The 14350-nt window shown below is 43.7% G+C and overlaps 1 protein-coding gene across 1 annotated transcript in view; it reads left to right on the top strand.

Moving 5' to 3' along the window:
- IQCK (IQ motif containing K) overlaps nucleotides 1-14065 on the top strand; it is a 125419-nt gene extending 111354 nt beyond the window's left edge. The window contains exon 9 of the mRNA XM_065893345.1: nucleotides 14010-14065. Within this exon, the coding sequence (XP_065749417.1) occupies nucleotides 14010-14065 (56 nt within the window). The remainder of the gene's footprint in view (nucleotides 1-14009) is intronic.
- Nucleotides 14066-14350: the final 285 nt, after the last annotated feature.

The following is a 14350-nucleotide window of genomic DNA, read 5'->3' as shown; positions in this document are numbered from 1 at the left end:
TCTCACCCCCTGCCCGCCAGGTAATCACTGTTTTGGTTTCTATCATCCTCGACTAGTTTTACCTGTTTTTGATCATCATTTAAATAAAAGTCTTTTATATCTGGCTTGCTCACTCCACATGTTATGTGATTCAGCCATCTTGGTTGTATCAGTAATTTGTTCTTTTCCACTGGTGGTATAGTATTCCTTTGTATGAATATACTACAGTTGTTTATCACTCTACTCTTGATGGATATTTGAGTTGTTTACAGTTTTTAGTTATTATGAATAAAACTGCTATGAGCATTCCTGGTAGATATCTAAGAATATCTCTTGAGTGTACACCTAGGAGTAGAATTCCTGGATCATGGTCCATTAGATCTTTTTACAAAAATAAATCCCCATATGAGAAATGTTTCCAGCAAACGGTGCCAGGAAAAAATGTAGCTCCCCTTGGGGAAATGGTTTGCTTCTTCCCTAACTTCTCCTTTTTGCCTAGTCTGCCAGGAAGCTCAGAGTTCAATTTAAACCTCATTTATAGCAACTTACTGACTCTTCTTGGTTAGCATATCTAAATTCTCCATTTCTCTTCAGACTTGGTTTTCTTTTTTCTATTTTTATTAACTGTATATTTTTTGTAAATTATCTGAAATCCTTTTAGGGAGGAAGCAGGATATAAATACATTCAGGAAGAAAATAGGTATTTGCCTTGTTTACAGCACAAAGAGGTTGTGAATCTCACATGAGATAATGTACATGAGAGAACATTAAACACTGAGAAGCCAGGCCCGGAGGAGTTGTCATTAGTGTGTATTCGACTCTTGAGGAGATGTGAGCTTTGTCAGCTTTGTAGGAAAGGAGAATACTGCTGTCACTTGTTTTAACAGAATTTTTAAAAATAACTTTCTTCTTAACTGATTAGAAAAGTAATACTTGCCCTTTGTGGAAAATTGAACAAAAACGTAGATAATTCTAAGTCTCACCATCCAGAGATAACTGCTATAAAAATGTCATCTTTCGGGCTTCCCTGGTGGCGCAGTGGTTGAGAGTCCGCCTGCCGATGCAGGGGACACAGGTTCGTGCCCCGGTCCGGGAAGATCCCACATGCCGCGGAGCGGCTGGACCCGTGAGCCATGGCCGCTGAGCCTGTGCGTCCGGAGCCTGTGCTCCGCAGCGGGAGAGGCCACAACAGTGAGAGGCCCGCGTACCGAAAAAAAAAAAAAAAAAAAGTCATCTTTCTTTTTTAAAAATAACTTTATTTTGGGCTTCCCTGGTGGCGCGGTGGTTGAGAGTCCGCCTGCCGTTGCAGGGGACATGGGTTCGTGCCCTGGTCCGGGAGGATCCCACATGCCGCGGAGCGGCTGGGCCCGTGGGCCATGGCCGCTGGGTCTGCGTGTCCGGAGCCTGTGCTCCGCAACGGGAGAGACCACAACAGTGAGAGGCCCGCGTACTGCAAAAAAAAAACACAAAAAAATCTTTATTTAGATATAATTCATATATCATACAATTCAGTGACTTTTAGTATAGTCCAAGAATTTGCCACCATTACTACAATTTTAGCACATCTTCATCACCCCCAGAAGAAACCCTACTCCCGTTAGCTATAAGCCCGCAAGACTCCCATTCTTTCCATTCCCAGACAACCACTAATGGACTTTCAATCTCTATAGATTTGCCTTTGTGACTGGCATCTTCACTTTGCACAGTGTTTTCAAGCTTCATCCATGTTGTAGCACATATTAATACATCATTTCTTTTTATGACTTGTATTACTCAGCTGCCATAACAAAATACCGTAGACTGGGTGACTTAAACAACGGACATTTTTTTCCCCCACAGTCTGGAGTCTGGATTTCCAAGATCAAGGTGCCAGCATGGTTGGGTCTGGTGAGAGCTCTCCTCCTGGTTTGCAGAAGCTGCCTTCTAGCTGTGTCCCCACATAGTGGAGGGAGTGTTCTTGTATCTCCTCCTCTTCTTATAAGGGTACCCGTTCTATCAAATCAGGGCTCTACTCTTATGACCTCATTTAACTTTAATCACCTCCTTAAAGGCCCCATCTCCAGTACAGTCACATGTGCGGATTTAAGGCTTCAACATATGGATTTGAGGGGGATACAACTCATGGCCAGATAATATTTCATTGTATGGATGTATCACGTCTATGCATCTGTTCATCGGTTGATGGACATCTGAGTTGTCACATTTTGGCTATTATGAATAATGCCACTATGAACATTCATGTGCAATATTTTGTGTGGACACATGTTTTCCTTTCTCTTGGGTATATATAGTAAGGAGCGGAATTCCTGGGTTATATGGTAGCTCTACGTTCAGTTGGTTGAGGAACTGCCACACTGTTTTCAGAGTGGTTGCGCCATTTTACATTCCTACCAGCAGTGGATGAGGGTTCCAATTCTTACACATCCTCACCAGCACTTATTATCTGTCTGTTGGACTATAGCCATCTTTGTGGATGTTAAGTGGTATCTCAGTGTGGTTTGATTTATGTTTCCCTAATGCCTAATGATGTTGAGTATCTTATCAGGTGCTTATTGGCCATTTGTATAGCTTCTTTGGAGAAATGTCTATTCAGATCCTCTGCCTTTTTTTTTTTTTTTTTTGTGGTACGCGGGCCTCTCACTGTTGTGGCCTCTCCCGTTGCGGAGCACAGGCTCCGGACGCGCAGGCTCAGCGGCCATGGCTCACGGGCCCAGCCGCTCTGCGGCATGTGGGATATTCCCGGACCGGAGCACGAACCCGTGTCCCTTGCATTGGCAGGCGGACTCTCAACCACTGCGCCACCAGGGAAGCCCTCCTCTGCCTTTTTAAATTGGATTGTCTGTCTTTTATTGAGTAGTAAGGATTTTTAAAAATGTATTTTAGACACGTCTCTAATCAGAGATATGTTTTGCAGTTGCATGGGTTGTCTGTTAACTTTCTTGAAAGTGGTGTATTTTGAAGCATGAAAGTTTTAAATTTTGTTGATGTCCACTTTATTTTTTCATTTGTTCCTTGTGCTTTTGGTGTCATATCTAAGAAATCATTGTCTGATCTATTGGACCATGGACCATGTCTAAACCACATTTTTCCACTCACTTTCTTTCAAGAGCTTTATGGTGTTAGGGATTTTATTTAGGTCCTTGACCCATTCTGAGTTACTCTTTGTATGTGGTGTAAGTTAAGGGTCCACCTTTATTCTTTTGCCTGTGGATATCCAGTTGTCCTGCAGCATACGTTGAAGAGACTATTCTTTCCCCCACTGAATGGTCTTGGCACCACCCTTGGTGAAAATCAATTGACCATAAATGTAATAAATAAATACATAAATTTAATAAATAAGTGTTCACTTCTGGATTTTCAGGTCTGTTCCATTGATTTATATATTTATCCTTATGCCAGTACCACCCAGTCTCAATTACCATTGCTTTTAGTAAGTTTTTAAATGGGAAAGTGTGAGTCCTCCAACTTTGTTCTCTTTTTTCAAGACTGTTTTGGCTATTCTGGGTCCCTTGAACTTCCAGTTGTCATCTTTCATGCAATCTTTTTGAAAATGGATCTCTAAGTTTACATTGGAGAGATCATACTTCATAGCAGTTATTTTCATGTATCCTTGCGTTTTTCACCTAGCTTTACATGGTAAACATATCCCCGTATATTATAAACTTATTTTACATGATTAGCGACATAATTTTTTTCTTATTGGACACTTCTTTCTAAGTTTCACCATTATAAATATTGCTGCCATGGCTGCCTTCATTCCTAAGAGAATTTAATTTCATTTGTGCAGCTATTGAAGATATTTTTACATATTGAAAACGTTACTCTTTTAATTCAAACTTTGAGATGATTTCCTGAAGAGCAGTAGAATAGGGACAGGCAAATGAGGTGTCAAATCCCACGTTTGCATCTCAGAAAAGTCACTTACCTTTCAGAGCCTCAGTGTTCTCATCTGAAAATTGGAGATAATAATACCTTCAGAGAGTCGTTTTGAAGGTTAGAGACAACGTAGGGATGTATGACCTTGTACACCACCTGACATATTGTAAGAACTCAATAAACAGTACTTATAATGATTATTATTCTTTTCATCCTTGTTGTTGTTATTGTTGCTAGCTATATTAAAGTTGCAACAGGCAGCGGAAATGGAGCGGTCTACCTGTGAGGAAGTGGTGAGGTGACGTTCATGTCTTTCCTATCAGCCTGGGAATTGCGGTCAGATTGAGTAGCCATTAAATGTTTTCTCACATCAGCCAAAGAGAAGTGTTTCGATATCATGCACCAAATAAACGTCCATATTCCTAAATATTTGTTTGTATCTAAGATCAGTGCCTTAGGATCGTTTCCCAGCAATGGCTGTGGGAGGGTTTAACCCAATTCATGTAACTCTTGAAGATATTGTTTGCATATTGAAAACACTTATCTTTCAATTCAAACATATATTAGCTCCAAGAGAGCATGGCTGTGTCTGGCACGTTCGTCATTTTCGGTCTTTGAGTCAACAAACACGATAGGTGCTGGCAAAGGAAGGCAAGAAGGAAGGCGTCAGACCTCAAGTTATTTTTTGTTATATTTTGCCTAGGAAACGAGGCAAACAGCGGTTTGAACCCTGACGAGGACCGCCATTTATTAAGCACCTGTTGCATCTGCTGTGTGCCAGGCGCTCTTCTGGCGGATTTGTGTATGTGATCTCAGTTAATGTATTTAAATATCAAGATTACCCTGTGCAATAAGATCCGCAAGGAACCCAGTTTTATAGGTGAGGGAACAAGCTTTGAGAGGGTTAGCGACTAGGCCAAGGGCATGCTGGTAGTAAGTGCTAGAGACTGGATGCAAATACTTGTCTCTCTGATACTAAAGTCTGGGCATCCCCACTGACCTGGAGAATCCTTTATATTGCTGGAAAAGATGTGTGTCCTTTTGACAGTCCGGAGTCTGAGAGAGAAAGGCCTGGGGGCTTTCAAAGGAAGCTAGAGTAGGGTTTCATTCATTGGTTCAGCCAAGATTGATCGAGCGCCTGCTGTGGGCGCAGGACTGGACCTGCCACATGCTGGAGGTTCAGTGGAGAACATAAGCCAACATGTTGTTCTACTCGAAACTCAAGCCTAGTGGGGAAGCCGGACACTATTCCAGTAATCACGTGAATCCATGATTACAGACTGTGACGAGTGCTCCGAAGAAGTTCAGGCTGCCTCGAGAGACTTTAGCAGGGGGTTTGAATAGGTTCCCCTAGAAATTAACTAGATGTGAATGGCAGGGAGGGCTTTTGGATGAGGGAAGGATGGAGGCGAAGACCCTGAGCCTGGAAGGGGGACTGAAATAAGGCCTGAGCGATGAGAGCAGGGTGTGAGGCACCGGGGAGCTGGGAGGGATCAGTGGCCTCGGGGGACTTTGCGCTTGATCCTGAGGGCAGCAGGGAGCCTTTAAAGGGCTTTAGCAGGGCAGTGGCATCATCAGATGGGCCTTATAGAAAGCTGAGCATGGCTGCAGGTGGGAGATGGATCGGATGACCTGGTAGCAGTGGAACTGGACAGAAGTGGTTGGGTTTAGGAGACATTTAGAGGGTAAAAATGACTAGATGATATGAGTGATCCTTTCTAAAAAGTAGTTTTGTTTGGGGGTCAGTAAGTTTCTCACCAACGTCAGGGCTTGAAAAATTCAAATTTTCTTTTCAGTACACCAGTGGGCTTCCCATTAGAAAGAACTCTGTAGTTGAAACTCTTGGAATGTTACTTCCCATCTCCTTCTTTTAAGGTTTGATAAAGTTGGTTTCGTCATCGGGGTTTCTTGACTGGACCCCTGTCTGCCTCGCGTTCTGGACCCACTACCAAGATAATGAGTGAATACTGCCCCAGTCCCTAGTTACAGATTGAAATAGGTTTTCAATTAGTTATTAGCTTGTTATACTCACAGAGGAGCTATATAAAAATAAACTGGAGGATCTGTTTCCATTTCACTTAAAGGCAGCATTCAATATACAGGGCTTCTGCCAGTCTGAACTGGATGAGAACTGTTTATAACCCGAGTTCATTCAAAATGCCTGGGATATTTCTAAAGGTTCAGTCTTGGCAGCAGCAGCTGAGAATGCAGAGGTAAATAAAAAAGTCATAAGACACGGCTGACAGGGTTCTTCTGTGTTCATTCACACCCCTGACTCCCTAGGCTTTTGAAGACGCAGAATTTAGAAGGACAGCCTACTAGATGGTGGCTATTTAAGCTGCTGTGCTAAATCTCCAATCTTGATGCTAACTGTGAAATGGAGCTACCCTTGTAAATTCAGATGTAAAAAGAAAATACTAATAGATGTATAAACACATATGAGTATGATGTAAGCTCACTTACATAATTTAAAGAAAATTGGTTTAAATATTTGTTTTAAAAAAGCATATCTTCCAGCTTTTCTACAGCCACTGCATTGCCTATATAATTAAGAAATAATTTTATTGAGCATCTACCATGTGCCAGGCAATGGGTACCGTCTCATTTCACACTCGCAGTCTCCTGAGAGGAAGGTCTTACTGTCCCCATTTTATGGGTGAGGGAGCTGAGGCTTCAAAGAGGTTAAGAGACTTGCTCAGGTCACCCAGTTGGTAAATGATGGTAAAAGCCAAGTCGCCTGGCTCCAGAAGGTGTGCCCTGAGCAACTAAGCTGTGCTCCAATGGCCCCATTTCTTCCCCTGTTGGAGCCTCAGTTTCCCTCATCTGTGAAAAACATGGCTTTTATTAAATGTCTCTCTTTCCAGAAATCAAGATCCTTTCCAGGGTCAAAACTTGATGTTGAGATTCTGTTTTAATATAACTATTGTTGTCACTTCCAGCACCAAATGTTTCCATTTAAAATGCTGCCTTCCAGGAGACTTCGCCCTGAGTTTACATTGTTTAGAAGTCAACAACAGTAATTACTGCACGTTCAAGACTGTCACATCTGCCCCAGTGCCTTGTGGCTTCCAAGTTGGCTCAACTTTCCTCAAAATAACACAACCCAACATCTGGCACAGTTAAGAAAGGGGGGTAAACATACCAGACTATTGACATTACCCTCTACACGTCAACACTTCTTTCTTTTTAGAAAGAAAATCTTCCATGACATATTCTTCCAGTGGGGACGTGGAGGGTTTTTTTCATATTTTTTTCTATATTCTTCAGATTTTCTATAATGACTATGAACAGCTTTTATAATTGAAAAATAATCTTATTTTAAAAATTCAGTCCAGTAAAAACAGAAAAAAAAAAAAAACCTCGGTAATATATATTGTGCGCTCCCCTACCTCCTAATTGGAAAGTATACAACCTGACTTTAAGCTCTGTTGGATTAATCTGGGTGATGATAAGGGACCCCAATTCATACTCTGCATTAGTATGACATGATGGTTAAGACCATGGATTTTGGATTCAGACCAGGCTTAGAGTTCTGGCAGGGCCATTTATTTAGCTCTGTGACCTTGGGCAAGTTGCTTAGTGTCTCTGAGCCTTAATTTTCTCGTTGGTAAATGGGAATAATGATAGCATCTAGCTCCCAGAGTGGCTGGGGTGATTAAACGAGATGATAAATTTGTGTAAAGCCCTGAACATAATGTCTAGCATTCAGTAAATGCAGATTTTCTACTTACTAGTGTGATACGGTTACTAACCTGTTTCAGGTGTGGAGCCCTCAGGGCCTGTCAGGCACCTTAGACTCTGCCCTGGATCTGAATGAAAACGTCCTCAGATTTTGATGCCTATTCTCTTCCTCCCCATTTTCCTATTTTATTTTGTTTTATTTTATTTATTTAATTTAATTTAATTTTTTGTTGAGGTCAAACTCACAGACAGCAGGGTGCCCTAGTCCTGAGTGTACAGCACAGTGAACTTCTCTGTATGCACACACCACGTAACCAGCACCTGGATCAGGATGAAGAAGGGTCACCACAGAATAGTTTTGCTTATTCTCAAACTTCACATAAATGGAAAGAGTATGGACTCTGTGCCTGGCTTCTTTTGCTGGCTATTACATCTGGGAGAGTCAACCAAAATGTTGAGGGCAGCAGTAGTTTCCTCTTTTTCACTGATGTGTAGTATGCTTTCCTGTGAATAGTATCACAATGTGTATATCTCTTATTGATGGACACTTGGGTTGTATCCAGTTTTTATGAACATTCTTGTATATGCTTTTTGGTGGATGTAAACTCACTTCATTTGAGGATTAGCCAGGAGTGGAACTGATGGGCCTGAGAGTATATACATAATACTTAATCTGGCAAGATCCTGCCAAATCATTTGCTAAAGTGTTGGCACTGTTTCCCATCCCCACTAGCGATGCCTGAGCATTAAGTTGTCCTGCATCCTCACCGACACTTAGTTTGATGAGTCTTTTTCATTGTAATCATCCTGGTGGGTGTGCAGTGGCTGTCTCACTGTGGCTTTAATTTCTTTGATGCACACCTTTTTAGGTGCTTATCAGCCATTGGGACACAAATTCATTTCTAAACTCAGTTTTGCTCTGAGGAAATCTGGTAGCTCAGCTTGCCCGAATTACGCTTTAAGGATGGGCACACAAGCTCTGAGAGAGGTCTCAGAAACACTCCTGCAACTAAAACACCAGAGTTTGGGGCACACATTCCAAAACATCTACACTGGCTTCTTCTGCTTACTTTCAAATCCTTGGCCATGTTTGATAGCTGAGCTTGCAAGATAACTAACTTTCAGATGATGAGTGACACGTTATAAGTTTTAAAAGATGCTAAGTGAACTCTTTAGCCGCATTTCAGCTTGTATTTCTACAGGCCACTCAGGGGAAAAGAAGTCACATTTGTTGAATACCTACAACGTATCAGTCCCTGCACTGGGCACATTCGGTACATTATCTCCCTGATCTCATAAGGACTCCGTGAGGTCAAGATTATTTTACTTAGTTCAAACGAGGAAATGGGTTTGGGGCTGGGGTCACCCAGCTAGCAGACGGCAGAGCCAGGATTTGAACACTGGGTCTGCTTGACATCAAAGTCTACCCTTCTGTGAGCAAGCAAACTGAGGGGGAAACATTACTTTTCTACCAATTCCCCGATCAGAAACTATTCCTAGCATACATTTCATTAATATTTTTTCAGTGGTCACCTCTACTAAGGCAACTTCACCCTTGGGTGGATCTCTCCCTGGGGTCTCCCAACAGTGGGTCTGCTGATACTGGGAGGCCAGCTCCCCTGGGACTCCCCAGCTCCCGACCTTTCCTCCTCCCTGCCTCTCCCCACCTCTGCGGTCTGCCTGATCGTGTACATGTTGATGCCCTGATAGTCTGTTTATCTTCTGTCTGGTATATTTTCTGGTAATTCTTTTAGAAAGTTTTCCCCAATGGTATAGCGATGCACGTGGACGGTAGACATTTGGGAAAACAAAAATTCACCCATTTCTTTTCAATTGTTTTATCTATATTTAGTTTTTTTAAGAGTTGAAATGCTGGGCCACCACTTAGTTATGAATGTAATTTTATTTTTTACAGGGCAGTCACATTTAAAGGATGTATTATGAACATCTCACTCAGAACTAAATATAAAATAGGAATCACTTGTTTTCAAGAAAAATAAACTTTTTTTAAATATATATAGCTGACTTGAGAGTGTGAACCAGTCTTCTCTTTGTAACCCCAGGACCCATCTGTGTGATGGAGGCACATTTACTGAAGCAGCTTCTCTCTTTGGTGTGTAGGCATCTCTAATTCCCTGTTAATTTTCCTGCCTCCCCCTCTGTGAGCTTCTTGAGGTCAAAGACTGTGCCCTGAAAATAGTAATAGCTAATATGTAGTGTGTGTGTCTCTGGATCAGACTCAGTGCTGAGCACTTTGCGGGTCTTGCCCCTCCCAGGCCCTCAGGAGGCAGGGCCCCTCTCAGAAGTGGGCCCTCAGGAAACAGGCACTGAGTGATAGCTGAGTGATACAGCGCTCTTTCCCAAACTTGTCACATCAGAAGGATCACTCAAAGCGCAGAGGTGGTGGGTGCCGATTCCCACTCACTCATCGAGATTCTGATTATCAAGGTTTGAGGCAGGGCCCAGGAATCTGTATTTTTGCCCCAGCTGGTCCTTTGTGCCGAGGCCACATCTGGGCAACACTGAATGAGTAGCTGGATGACGCTGTGGTCCCTGAATTTCCTCCCTATGTCTTAGGCAGCTTCTCTAGCCATGTCTGGGGTTCTCAGCTCTGTCACTGAGTAAACAGGAGAGTGCGGGGGGCAGTGGAGAGGAGGAGAGCGTAAGCGGGTCTCACTAGTATGCAAGACCTTTCTTGTCACGCTGCCTTTAACTGAAGCTGGAGGGCTGGTGCATCACTCTGGGATCTTCCTCTCTCTCAAGGTCTTCCGTAACTGGCTCTGCACCAGTCCGCCAAGGGGTACAAGGACAGCGTAGGGCCATGGAGGCAGCCGTGTGTTGGTGCTGGAAGCCAACCACAGTGATGTCTCTAAACTAAGGTGGAAACTGGGGTCTTTCATCTCACTGCCTGCTCCCCTCCACTGCCTCTTCCCTTGCCCCCTCCTTCTACTGAATAACCTGCCTGTGCAAGGTTCCACCGAGACCTGGAGGAGGAAAACCACTAAGGAGAGATGTTACCTGCTTCTTAATTTGTAGCAAAGCAATCCTTATACATGGTTCCCGGGGTTACAGGTATATAGGATAAAACAGGAGGATGAATGAACATCATCTCGGTCACCCTCTTCTATGGCAGTCACTTTGAGCTCTGAGCTGTTTCTCTGGGTGGTTATGGTTAGGGTTAGGGTTAGGGAAAAGTTTAGACACTATCTCCTGATTTCCTGATGTGACAGATGAGAATTAGCTCACTTAAATCCCATCCCCCGCCTCCGAAAGAGTTAAATTGCTCTTTCCCGTTCCTTAATTAGTTGACTTTGTAGTTTCAAGTTACAGACAACCGTCTTTATTTCTTCTTCTTCACAACACCTTTACTTCCAGTCCATCAACTCTTTTCTTGGGAGGAGATGAAATATACATATAATAGCGACCATAAAACACAGATAGCTATAAAGCAAACACTCAGGTAACCACCATACCAGTTAAGGAAGTGGAACACTGAACACTTTTAAAGCTCCCCCTCCCACCATGAAGCCACTTACCCTAACTTTTGTGATAATCGTTCTCTTGCTTTTATTTAGATTCTCTTCATCTTTATATGCAACCCTCTACATTTAGATTTGCTATACATAGAATCACACTGTATGTATTATTCTGTGCCTTGCATCTTTTTCTTCAATACCGTAAGCTAAGGTAAGCCGACACAGGTAGCTGTGGTTCGTTGGGGTTCAGTGCTGTATACTCACTGTTCCAGTAAACCACAGTTTATTTATGCAGTCAGCTGGTGATGGATTTTGGGGTTGTTTCCAGTTTTCTGCTATCATGAACATCCTCACCGATGTCTGCCAGTAACGTGTGCAAGGGCTTCTCCAGGGGCTGGATACAGGAATGGAATCACTGCATTGTGGGGAGTGTACGTGCATGCTCAGTTTCACTTAATATTGCCAGTTTTCCAGTGTGTTTGCACCGGTGGGCAGTCCCCACCTCCAGAGATTCTGACTTGATTGGCTGGGGTGGGGCTGGGCACCAGGAGTGTTCAGAGTTCCAGGTGATTCCATCAGGAGGCTTCACAACACCTTTACTTCCAGTCCATCAACTCTAGTTAGTGTCTTGACTCTCCAACTTGAAGGAGTGTCCCCAGCATCCCTTTCTACTCTCCTCCTTCGAGACTTTTGTATAATGATCTAAAAGAGAGAGGGGCTTTTTCCCAGGCAAGGTCAAAATCTAGGTGTGGGGAGGAGGGTCTCAAGGCATGACAGGATTGGACAAAGGAAAGGCATGCAGGTGAATTCTTCCTTCCAGCAGGGTTGAGGAACTAAAGAAAACCCAAGGCTTGGGAACTCCTCCCATCAGCCAATTCCTCTTTCCTTCCACGCTACCAGTAGCCTTAAGTGTCTGTCTGCCAGTTGTAGGCCAGAGAGAATGTCATTCAAATGGCTTAAGTTTTGAGACTTTGAGACTCCTGTGAACTGCTCTGAGGGTCTTTGCATTCACGTTTCCTTAAGGGACTCCAACCACGGTTTGGGTTTCTTGACCCTTAGCAAGAAAGATTCTTGACCCTGAATCTTAGCAACACACAGCTTTGAATAAATACTGATGCCCGGGCCCCAGACCAATTACATCAGAATGTCTGGGGCGAGATCCAGGTACCAACAGGTTTCAGAAGCTACCTAGGTAATTCTTAAACGCACCCAGCATAAAAAACCAGTAGTCAGTGGGTCTCAACTTTATCTAGTGTCCATCAGAATCACCGGGGCGGGGGGCAGGGCTTGTTAAGAATACTGATGGCTGGGCTCCACCCCCAAGTTTTGATTCTATAGGTCTGGGGCGGGGGGCCTGGATGTGCATTTCTAATAGGTTCCCAGTGATGCAAACACTGCTGGTCCCCCAACCACACGTGGAAAACCATCATGCGCCTGGGTTTCCCTGCACACCTCCCCGTGGGGATCAGGAACAGCCCTGTGCTGAGCTGTTCCATCTGGTTGTGTGCGCCCCTCCCTACCTCTGTCTTATGTCGTCAGGCTGGTAGCTTGAAATCAGACATGGAAACTGGCAAATGCTACAAATCAGAACTCCGCCACCCCAGCCTGTTGCTAAACATTCATATCCTAGATTACGTCATGGGCCAGCGGGATACTGGGAGAGCACCTCCTAGGTGTGGACCATCCTCGCTCATGCATTGTCATCATCAATAGGCCTAGAGGCACACAGAGTCTTCACTGTGGTTACCTGTACAGCTTCTATATATATGGAACAAAAATAGTACACATTGAAAAAAAATTAATTTTCCTGTGACCACAGGCTCCTGGTATTGAAAATATTTTTCTGGTTTGAGTTATTAATACAATACTAGTTCACAAAGCCAACTAAATACATTCTAAAATTTGATAGTTATTAAGTATAGAAAGTAAAGGAGACTCTGGGGATGCCAACATTTCAAATTGCGTCCTTGTTTGGCACCTGGGGATTTTTTACACCCTGGGTAATGCCAGGATGGGGAGAGGTAGGAAAGGGAAATGAGCAACTGCAAGTCCACGCAAGAAAGCCAAGATTTGGAAACTGTCTTTGAATAAACCATGACCAAGAACCCTTGGGAAGTCTTTGTGTAGCGCCAGCCTGAAGACTGCTGGGCTAGCCTGTTTAGTCCACTGTGCTGCATGTGATAGGGTCCATGGCCAGCGTGTGCCCTCAGCCGCTGGGAGTTCAGGCTCGACCGAAACCCCTGCTCTACACAGTACCAACCCCCAACACCCCTTCTACGCGAACACTGCTCTTCAAGCATGGCCAGAGCCTGCAGCCTTGCTCTGAATAACCCTTCAGGCATTAACTTGGACACTAGAAGCGAAGCTTTATTAAAAAGAGAGGGTCTTTCCAAATGGATCTCCCACCCACCAGGGGACTGGGTTTCCATATATTTGGCGGAAGGGGCTTTTATCTATTGGGACAATTACCCTTACAAATAGTGCAGTGCTCTGCGTTCAGCTAACTTTCCTCTTTGGCCGACTCAGGAAATCACCCGGATTACATTCTTGTCCGGACCGTAAAAGACTAGAAAAGATTCTCTTCTGGCCTCGAACTGACCCCAGTGCTGTCCTGAGTTTTTAATTTTGGGTGTGGGGGGAACAGGGTGAGTGGTGACAGATTTCGTTGAGTCAAGAGCCTCGAATCTGTCATCATCTTTAGTAAAACTTCCTTCCTTCAGTGCCCCCGACCTGCAAAGCATACTTTTGACCTTCTTCTGAACTGAACTCAGAATGGCCGTGAACGTTACGTGAAGTGGCTTTGAAACTTCAGGTGCTGCCGGTGGAGGACAAAGGCCCTGTGTTCTTCCCCGGTAGATCCACGGGACCAGAACCATCGCAGTCGCTCAGTGGGTTTCGAAGCAACTGACTTCTGTGTATCAAAGTCTGCAGTTTCCAGAAGCCAAGTCTGTCTAGGCTTGTAAATCGACCCTGACTTTCTCTTTCATTTCTTTGCAGTAAAATGCAAAATGGAGGATGAAGAAGAGGCTGCAGCTAAGACTCCGCAACCTTAACAGCTGTCGATACCTTTCCCCTCTTTGCTCCAGTTACTCCACTTGAGGAAAATGTTCAAGTTATGCTTCCTCTATTGTGCTTTCTTGAACAGCTAGATTTGGTGCATTCGGATAAGAATCTTTCGTTGCAAACATGTTTTACTCCAAATAGTTTATCATAAGAAAGTACTAGTTTTAACTTTCTGCATTATCCCCCAATTTTATTCTTTCATCCGTGTATTTCCTCAGTGCTTCAGGAATATTCTTCTATACCAACCACTGCTAAAATGTACAATGAACTCTGAT

The sequence above is a fragment of the Phocoena phocoena genome, chromosome 15 (assembly GCF_963924675.1).
Source record: "Phocoena phocoena chromosome 15, mPhoPho1.1, whole genome shotgun sequence".
NCBI classification, from domain to species: domain Eukaryota; kingdom Metazoa; phylum Chordata; class Mammalia; order Artiodactyla; family Phocoenidae; genus Phocoena; species Phocoena phocoena.
This window is presented reverse-complemented; position numbering and strand designations above follow the sequence as displayed.